General features: G+C 36.5%; 1 protein-coding gene across 1 annotated transcript; it reads right to left on the bottom strand.

The window, feature by feature from the left end:
* On the bottom strand, positions 1-10,546 carry LOC117323661 (pinin-like). The gene is made up of 9 exons (XM_033878992.1): positions 10,424-10,546; positions 8,840-8,908; positions 8,109-8,168; positions 5,152-5,233; positions 4,376-4,473; positions 4,137-4,212; positions 3,296-3,451; positions 2,899-3,037; positions 1-2,051 (listed from the first exon to the last, which is right to left on the bottom strand). Exons 1-9 carry the CDS (start codon positions 10,540-10,542, stop codon positions 1,369-1,371), a joined length of 1,482 nt encoding a protein of 493 aa, XP_033734883.1. The 5' UTR covers positions 10,543-10,546; the 3' UTR covers positions 1-1,368.
* Between the last annotated feature and the right edge of the window lie 226 nt (positions 10,547-10,772).

Raw genomic sequence — 10,772 nt, 5'->3', positions numbered from 1 at the left:
ATAAAACCATCAAAACAGTTGCCTACCTCAAACCTCACATAAAACGAAAGTAGACATATGATACAATTTGTTACTGATACAGTTAACTTGAGCAAATACAACAACCGGGTATTAATGTAATTCTGTTTTCCAATGATTAATTGGTATTTATAAGACAGTTAATGTTCTGTGTTTAAATACAGCAGTCCCACGAATTATAAATACATCCTACATCAAAATGACAAACTCCAGTTGAAGAGTTGAATTTCTTTATCATATCCACTCCTTCAAAGATGTTTCCCTTCTCAAATCTAATGGAAGTAGCCCAAGAGTTTGCAATATCATCACTAGAAAGTCAAGACTTTGGCAAACTAGAGCGACAGGAGGGCATTAGGTAGTACCACATCATCGCTTTAATGTAAGTGTACGAGACTCCGGGACGTCAGTGTTAATTGGTTTATATACTTACCTATTCCTGGTTCAATCTACAAAGAAATCTTGTACAACAAGAGGATTATTTCTGTTTGATATAAAGTAGGTCCTACACTCAATCTGTTTGACCATTTTCCTCAGTATGAGATATAAAGTAGGTCCTACACTCAATCTGTTTGACCATTTTCCTCAGTATGAGATATAAAGTAGGTCCTACACTCAATCTGTTTGACCATTTTCCTCAGTATGAGATATAAAGTAGTTTTTGTAACAACCATAAATTATTTAACCACACAAGGAGATGAAGGAAGTGGATAAGTGGAAAATAATATGAAAGTTGGTTTCTGAACATCAACACATCAGCGTGCATTATCAATAAATTTGCATACATTCAAAATTGTTACATATTTTCATGTTAATTTTCATTTAAAATTGAAAATAATTGTTTTAATTTAAAGTTTGATGCTTACTAATTATTTTTGATATATGTATATAAATTGAATAATACTGCAAAAAGAAAACTTGATCTAAAGAAATTCTGGTCAAATTAATAATAATAATGAAAACAAAAAATTGCCAATATATAAGATGTGTTTTATCTTAAATTTACAATACATATGGTGTGTTTCCATAGATTATCACACAGAGTCAATTAACTTCATTAAGTAACAATAATCCATATATACACAATAATGATACAAATTATGTCTAACATGTAGACCTAGTCACTTCCCCATCTTTTATCCCAAAAACTACATACAGACAGTTCCCTTCATATACCCTACAAAGTTTATCAAATGAAGTGTACATTCTGTAAGCTTATCTCTCCATTTCTTTTTTTTATATTAATAATTTCTCTAAGTTTCATTCCCTTCCTAATTTTAGGCAAACAGAGAAGTCCCCACCCCCTTTTATTTTGGGTAGCTAAATTCAGATATGCCTGTCCAATCCCCATCATCATTCATCCACAGCATCGTGCACCTCTCCTTCCTCTCCCTCCTCCTCATCCTCTGCCATCATTGCCTGAGTTTGTTTTGCACTCTTGGATATTTCCGCCTGTGTATCCCCCGTGTCCATCTTGTCAAGCTTCCCTGATGTGTCCGACTGCTCTACTGTCCGCTTATCCTTATTTTCCTCATTATTATTACTATTACTGTTTGTAGATTCAGTTCGTAGTTCTCCCTCTTCCTCTTCTTCCTCATCCTCTTCATCATTGTAATTAATTTCCACCCTAGGTTCAGTGCGATCCCTTGCTTTGTCGTCCCTCCTTGACGCCCCTACCTTATGACTGTCCCTCCTTCCCCCAGACCTATCCCCTTCCTCCCTACTTCTCCTGCGGTGCTTACCTGCCCTACTGTGTCTGTCATCCTCAGCTACACTATCAGACTTCCTGCGTTTCCTTGGTATCTCCCCATCCCTACCCCCTCTATGTGAACCCCTCTGTTCTAACTGTCTATGCAAGTCTACCCTCTCCCCACTAGACTTCCTACGCCTATTTTCCTTATCTGTGTTTCTGTTCCCCTCCATGGCCCCTTCCTCCTCCTCATCCCCTTCCATGTCGGCTTTTCCACTTTGCTGGTTCTTGGCCATCAGATCTTCAATTTCGATCTGTAGTTTCCTCCGTCGTTCATCAATCATGTCTGTAGCCAAAATATAAGCTTTCATTACTTTGTTTTGAAAATCTGTCACACAATATGTCAATATTAAAAAGAATGTGGCTTTCATAATAAACGTTCAGAAACTCAATCTATGAACATATTGCATTATAATTGAATTATATTTTGAAGCAGGTATAAATCACTTCTCAATTGTATAATTTTGTTCCATATAGAAAATTTTCTACCAGGTATGTTACTATGCTCTGTATCACTCACCTAGACTGTCGGTGTGAACGCAAAAGTACATTTAATACACAAATAGATAAAACACTGAACAAGCCTGCCGCTGTTAATGTATTCATGTTGAAATCTGACCCCAGCTAGCAATCAAAAGGATGGAACCCTCAGAGATAAAACCGAACCGTGAGCCAGAAGCAATCCTTGTATCATGATGATTCTAACTTTGAGACAAGGTACCCAGAATCAGGGATGGACCCCTTGACAATCTTGATTACATGTTTACGTATCTCTTCCTACACAGCATTATTTGTCAGGGACAAAAAAATGTCCCCAAGAGCAGGGTTGTATACCCAACAGCCTGTCCTCATTGCATGTGTCACTTATCAATATCGTTAAAAATTATGTGATATTTCATTGAAAGAATTTCAAGGAAATTTATGACAATCTTTCCTTGGTAGCTACTAACCCTACAAACCAAATATCATAGTCCTAGGTCTTTCAGTTCCTATTAAAATAGATATGTTGAAAACATTGACAGTTCAGACATGGAGCTTTCAAACTTATCCGGTAGATCCATTAAGGGATTTTTACTTAACTAAATAAAACTTTAGCTTGTTTGCTCCGATTGATCACTTCTCAATTAACATACCTTCCACATATTTCACGGTCTCCTTTCTTTTTCCCTCTAATACTGCATCCATTGATTTTGGAAGGTAAAATATGTGTGGTTTGGCTTTGGTGTGAATAAAATTTTCTAATTTGCGCGTCTCCTTTTCCCAAGCATCATGCTGTTCAAAAAGAATAATTTTGATTATAAACATACATTTTTGATATTTAAAGAGAGTAAATTTGATTATAAACACATGTACATTGTAACTGCCAAAGTTAGTGCAATGTCCAAACATTGTTGGACAAAAGATGATCTGGTAAAAGTTGATAAAATACAGACTCTGATCTCAGATAAAAAAAAAATCAAAAAATAGGAAATTATTTATGTTGCCTGCAATGGAGATTTCCCTACAAATTCTACAGTATACACAACCTACTATTTCAATAAGTTCCATTTTATATTCCAGACGACGAATTTTGGCTTGTTGCTGTTTTCGCTCAAGGAAAAGCTGATGACGTTCTCTGAGAAGATCCTCCTTTTCTGATATTGCTTTTTCTTCCAACTTCTGTTCAATCTGTTTTCTTTGAACTTCCTGTAAAAAAAAACAAAAAAAACTAAACAATAATTTCTATTTCTCCCACTATTCTGAGGTAAAGGAAGGCAGAGTACACTTCCTGTTTAAACATATGGAGCCACATTCGCTCCAGATCAACTTAGATTTATAGGCAAACTCCAAAATTCACCAAAATTTTAGTACTTTTTCCAAAAACAACCAAAAACACATCAAATTGATAGTATGAAAGCACCATGTATACATTACAGACATTATAAATGTTGATGCATTGCAAAACAAATATTACATTTTGCAAAATCACTAATTCTAAAAATCCACCTAAATATGTCATCTATCAAACATGTCAAAAAAAGACTCTTTCTGAAAAGTGAGAAGGAAATACATCCATTATATCATAGAATTCATTCCAATTTGTCAATCAATTGTAAATTCTGGATGATATCCCATAAATGAAGACAAAAATAAGGGTTAACTCTTTTAAACCATGTTGATGGACAAACATGTATTAAGATACATACTAGTATCTGAAAATTTATTTCGTGTATCTAAAAATTTATTTGAAAACTTGATGATTTAATATAGTCACTAGTAATGAAGATATACCAGAAAGATAGACACTAAATGCTAGTGGTATTATAACAGGGGGGCATAAAATAAACAAATTATAACTGTCAATTTGGTATGTATATCTCATTTAACAAACCTTATCTTCAGTTTCCTTAGCTTCATCTTTGAATTTTCTCAGTGTTCCCAAAAGTAAGCCAAACATTCTTCTATTTCTGAAAATGTAAATAAAACACAAATAATGTCTTGTGTTATGAATTAAACACCATTTTAAGCCTTTAAGTTTTGTATGCAATATGGATGTGGCCTCACTCCTTTCACTATTTTCAACAATTATGTATTTGCATTTAATAGAAGATTTCTTGAAATTCTATGTACCTGGCAGTTCCCTTCCTGTCTGAATTCTGTTCCTCAATGCTGGACTGGCGTGTCCTGGACTCTTTAGGGGTAGCAATCACTGAGGACTGGATAGTGGGCTGAAAAACAGACAATACAATATCAAAGCTTCTAGTTCACATAACATCAAACTAACTTTTTAATACATTTTTGATTGTTTCAGGTATGCTTTTTTCCTTTAACTATATGATTTATCACCAAGCCACTTGTGATTTCATTGCATTTCAGAAAATCTTACTAGGTTTTGCATATTTATGAAATTAGGCAAATGGCAAAAATAAACAGAATATATGTATCATGCTGATAACATCTTACAACTGACAGACAAGATGAGATCCATTTGAAGAGATTGAAAATTCATCAGTCTGTTTGTAACACTTAAATGGAGGCCAGCATGGAAAAATTGCAAATACTCATTATTTATACTCAACGTTCCTGTCAGAATTATCCTATTGGCAAGTAGGATAATATTTGTGCCAACTTTTCAATTTGAATTACCTAAGAAAGAAATCTAGTATCTGTAAAGTTGAAAATGCCTGATCCTCTGTTCCTCCCGATAACGATAGAGGAAGCAACACTATCCTACAAAGCCTTCCTAGTGAAGTGTTCCTTTCACTATCCTTATTCCTACTCCTTGGTGACACCATCTGACCTACTGTATTTTTTGGAGTGATTTGGTGTTACAGTTAATGTAGTGTAGATCATCCGAATCTCTGCCATCCTCCCAATGACGTCATCAATTAAACACTTGTACCTACCTTGTTGGGTAGATCATCCTCATCCCCACTATCCCGTCCTCTAGGTGGACGTCCTCTGCCCATTCTGTGCATAGGAGCAAGCCTGTTGAATATAGACCGCAGAACATCACAAGTGGCCTTAGTGGGAAAACCAATAATACCCTAACACTGCGTAGTACTTTATAGTATACAATGAGAAGCGTGCTAATAAGGTAGGCTGAAGAGAAAGTTTGCTAATATTAAAGAATTAGTGGGGTTAAAATGGAAATCCTTCTGTGGCTCATGAGAGGAGACTGGATCTCACTGCCCAAGTCTGAGGCTTAAAATATAATACATGTGTTTTCACATAACATGCCAGAAATAAATAGGGTAGGTAGGTCGGAAAATCTTTTCTATTTTTGTTAAAAGTCTACTATGGTTACAATAGACAAGGATTCTTGACTATAATACACTTAATCCTTTCTTGAAAATAGACCAAAAAACCCACATGGTAGGCACAAAACTATAGGGTCTATACTAGAGTTAGCGGAAACACAGTTATTTTTTTCAGTCCTTATCATGAACATGAAAAGAAACGTCAACAATTTTTCAGGTTAGTGCTGTTGTAATAACTTGCATTTATGGCAAAAATGAAAGTGTAATAATGAGGTGAAAAAACACAGCTCATTTGGCCAGTTTTTGCAAACTGAACACAGACTAGCAAGTGACATCAACTTACACACTGGATTATTTTAGTATGAGAAACAGTATATCTGACAAACCAGGGATCACCACAATTTCAAAATGATGGGTGGAGGAAATTTTTTTGACAATTTTTTCTGAACATGCACTTTTGTGGATGTCATGCAGCAACGCGGTGCGACGTTTCGAGAAACATCATCTATTATGACATTAAGAATAGAGATTTAATTGTGTTGTTTTATTTATTTCTAATTAAATATGCATTTTAATCATTTGCTCACTCTCTGACATATATATCTTGTAAATTAAAACAAAATAACAGCTTATACCATAACTTGAAAAAACTACAAACATACATTCCTCATTTTGACAATCATAAATTTATTTTCACAAAACCCTTTCAATCTCAACTCCAACTTGCTGTTCTTCAATATAACAACATTGAATAAAACAAACTCAAATAGCATCTTTTAATGTTATAAATATGATAAACATTCACATCAAGATCATAATGCATTGTCAAGTATTATAAGTTAAAACATTTCAAGCATAAATTTAATAAATTGCAATATAATATTATGATATCAGTGAACATATTAATAGCAACTATTATATCTATGATACAGCATCTACAAATCAAACTAAATAGCAACTTTTACTGGACATAATATCAGAATGTATAAGAATATATAAAGTATTTAAAGCAATGCACAAGCCACAATATAATTTCAATTAAGATATCAATTCAACACAGTCACTATAATTTTCTCCTGAAATAGTCCTCATTATGAACAATAGATGCCAAACACAATTTGTCTCTCCAAATGACATGGGCATTCTGCTGTTGCACAGTCCCTTCCAGAGAGAAGCAGCTTTCTTGTAGGGAACTCCCTGGGTAAACATCATCATCAGAGAGTTCAAAATCCTCTGAGAGAGCCTGTTCCTGCTGGTGGGAATAAATAAATAAATAAATAAATATTTTTGAAAAGCTTAATGAATCTTATTGTGGTCATTACCATATTATAATTATGAACTTCGTATTCCTACAAATTTGTAATAAGCAAAACAATTAAAACCATCAATAAATCTATGGGGGGGGGGGGGGGGGGGGGGGGGGGGAACCCAACCAATTAATTATATTTGAACAAATATTTGTATAATCAAATTAGTACATATTAATTACAAATGTACAGTGCTAATTAACTTATTTTTATTTAAAAATAATTAAAGAAAATAAAATACCTAGATAACACTTATCAAATAACAAATACAGAGATTTAGGAATGATTCTGAGATTATTTATATTATTGGACGTTTTGAGATCGTTTTGGGAAGGGAGATCACTCTAATAGTACTTTCTAAAAATAGCACGTGACAAGAAGACCTATGCACGAGATATTTATTATTTATTAGATTATTATCATTATCTATCAAATCAAATAAGGGTTAATTTTAAGCTTACCTTCGTCATCTTCATACACAATCCATGCGCATTTCTGTAGCTGTAGCTGGCGCGATGTATCAAAGATTTCAGTCTGTTGGCTGCAGGTTTTCTATCGGTTGTCGCGATCGCATCGTGATGATCATCAAACGCATGTCGTTCACATGGTGTTCCAAAAAAGGAGCTGATGCTCCTCTCTTCATGGTGACATTGCCGTGAAGTTTTCAAAAATGTATCCATGCTTCTCAAACATCGGCTTAGGTATTGATATTATCAGTCTGATTATCCCAGCTAAATATTAATTATTGTGAAAAAAAAAGAATCTTGTCGGACCGTCGGTTTTTCCGATGTCGATGATGGTAACATTTTCTCTGATGTCCCGATCGACTGAAACCATACAATCACATCTGTTCGCATGGTCAGAACACTACACCTTCTACTATTTATTAATTATAACCATCGATAGGTGTGATCAAGAGATCAGTCGACCGTATCAAAACATAACGGTGAGGCACCTTACCGAGATCGTCAATTAGGCCTAGTTCACATGTAAAAACAGGGGCCATAGGTAATGAGTATCGGACGCTATAGTAACGGGTCAGTTTTCTGCTTGAAATCAGTACAAAATAGGGGTGTTGGGTAACAATTACATGCGTGGCGGATCGAGTGAATTTGGTTGTGTAAGCGTGGCGGTACCCAGCTAAGGGTGGCGGGCCGCCACGTTAAAACAGGCAATGGTGATCACTGCAAACATATATAACACACACATTCGACACATTGATATCACAAAGAATACATTGCTACCTTCTCACATTATCTTAAAAATATTACGATGTGGTGTTTCTAAAATACATACCTTGAGAAAGCGCCTCCAATGACTCTTCTCTTGGCTTGAACATCCTCATCTGGGCCCCACCTAAAATAAATGTTAACAAAATTAATTCTAGAAGTCAAATCAGCCTTTTTCTGAAGTCTGAAGAGTTAAAACATACATATCTTAAGTTGATGTCTTCATTTTTAAGGGTCGAAAATCCTTGGAGAATCAAATTTCAAGCGTTAGCTGAAACCCCTAGGCTGCACAGGTCTACTTGCAGTAAATCTTGCATATGGTGATTATAAAATATTCATATATTTTTTTGAAATAGAAAGATTAGGTATAGATGATCTAAAATAGTGCTGGTTTTGAAAACCTGGTAAAACCTTGATAAATGGCATGGTGAATGTATGTAATTAACTGTTTTAAGACCATCATCAGGGCATCCAGTTGACCCTTGACTTTTAGCAATTTCAAAAGTCAAATCACCTTTTCTCAGAAATATGAAGGGTCAAAACATTATCTCAAATAGACATGCTCCTTCAAACTCAGGAGTCAAATCTGATTTTGGGGAGTCAAAAACATACTCTCAAGGGTCTACTGGATGCCCTGATCATTGGCCAATATCATGGTTTCATGAGGTGAAAGATGCACCTATACAAGTTAGCAGTAGTTCAGAAATGAAGATCTTGCAATGACAAAAAATGCATGGCAAAGACATATAAAAGTAGTTTATCATAAACAAAAAGATGATGAAAATCTATGTCACATACCTAGCCTGTAGAAGCAAACGCTCCCTACCCCTTCCATCAGGAACAGCTGTCACACGCCTTGTTGAGGGTCTAAAACAATGAATATTACATAACATGTATTATAATTACATGTAGGATGAAGATCAGTCTGATCAAAAGTAGAAAAGCGAGAGTCTATACAGACGGAATAAAACACTTAGCGGTATATGGGTGTTTTGGGGTAAATATCTCATTTAAAGGTAGGTGTTATGTCACGCCCGATTTCATTGTATTTGCACCAAAATCTTAGCGACACCAAACATTGTCGAAGAATTCCTCGTTTTCATATAGAAATGTAACAGGAGAGGAGAAAATGTAGCGGCCAGACCGGGGTTCGAACCGGGACCTACGAACACTAGCCGGATGCTCTACCAATTGAGCTACCTGATCACCGATGATCGACCCAGTCCAGTCCCGCTACACACCTCCCTCCTTTTTTTTCCAAGTCTTCGCTCTCGAAGACACACAAGACCCTTATACCACCACCGTGGGTATTTTAGTTGGGCGCCAATTTTGTAACAGGAGAGGAGAAAATGTAGCGGCCAGACCGGGGTTCGAACCGGGACCTACGAACACTAGCCGGATGCTCTACCAATTGAGCTACCTGATCACCGATGATCGACCCAGTCCAGTCCCGCTACACACCTCCCTCCTTTTTTTTCCAAGTCTTCGCTCTCGAAGACACACAAGACCCTTATACCACCACCGTGGGTATTTTAGTTGGGCGCCAATTTTGTAACAGGAGAGGAGAAAATGTAGCGGCCAGACCGGGGTTCGAACCCGGAACCTCCGAACCTAGCCGGATGCTCTACCGATTGAGCTACCTGGTCGCCGATGATCGACCCGGTCCAGTTCCGCTTCAGAAGTGCACATGGTGTCAGGGCCAGAGGAAACCTGGGCTAATGTCTTTGGTAGCAGATATATGTTTGAATGTGTAGGGGTGTGCACATGCTTGTCTTGTTCTGGAGTCAGTGGTGTGGAGGATTTTGCTGTAGTGTATGGCTTCATGTTGTAGAGATGGATTTGTTTGCTGTACATGTCTTTTCATATAAATCCAGGAGTCCATATAACCAACCTTCTGTAGACAGTTCTTTAGTCTGACGAAAACATTAGAGTAGGCCTAGTGTACCGTAGTGAAGAGAGTAGTCTATCACACCAGACTGACAGCATGCAATGCCATGCATATGGCTATTGGTCATATGACTGATAATGCTGGAATGCAGGTATGAAGGTTAGATATTCTTCAGACCCTCAAAAGCCTACCAAGCCGAACTGTAGACAGTTCTTTAGTCTGACGAAAACATTAGAGTAGGCCTAGTGTATTGTAGTGAACGGAGTAGTCTATCACACCAGACTGACAGCATGCAATGCCATGCATATGGCTATTGGTCATATGACTGATAATGCTTGAATGCAGGTATGCAGGTTACATATTCTCCAGACCCACAAAAGCCTACCAAACTACAAAACTACCCCCCCCCCCCCCCCCCCCCCCCGGAAAATTCCCAACCGCAGAATGATAATGTAAACGAAACAATTTGTATCTAATAAATGCAAAAAATAAACCTTGGTTCTGTTGGATCTCTCCCTGTTAGTTTCTTAATGTTATCGTCTACATCTTTCAAGCTTTCTTTCGCTTTCTCTAACTCGTCTTGCAACGCCGAAACTCCACGCACGTCAGCCATTTTAGTACTAGGTAAAATTGAAAATAGTTTCCTGGTCGAAAATATCCGGAATTAAATATCGGTGACCAAATTTTACGATGCTTCTCAATATGTGGTTGTTTTTCTGTATATTTAACAACTAATTTAATTTTGATTTATTATCTGAATATAATCTACAAGCGAATATGGATACTTCTAATGAATCTCTAGTACAATACTCAGTGATCATCCAGTTGTGACATGGGGCGCGT

This window comes from Pecten maximus, chromosome 3 (assembly GCF_902652985.1).
Source record: "Pecten maximus chromosome 3, xPecMax1.1, whole genome shotgun sequence".
Taxonomy (NCBI): domain Eukaryota; kingdom Metazoa; phylum Mollusca; class Bivalvia; order Pectinida; family Pectinidae; genus Pecten; species Pecten maximus.
Note: the sequence above shows the minus strand (reverse complement) of the source record. Positions and strands in the feature narration are given on the sequence as shown.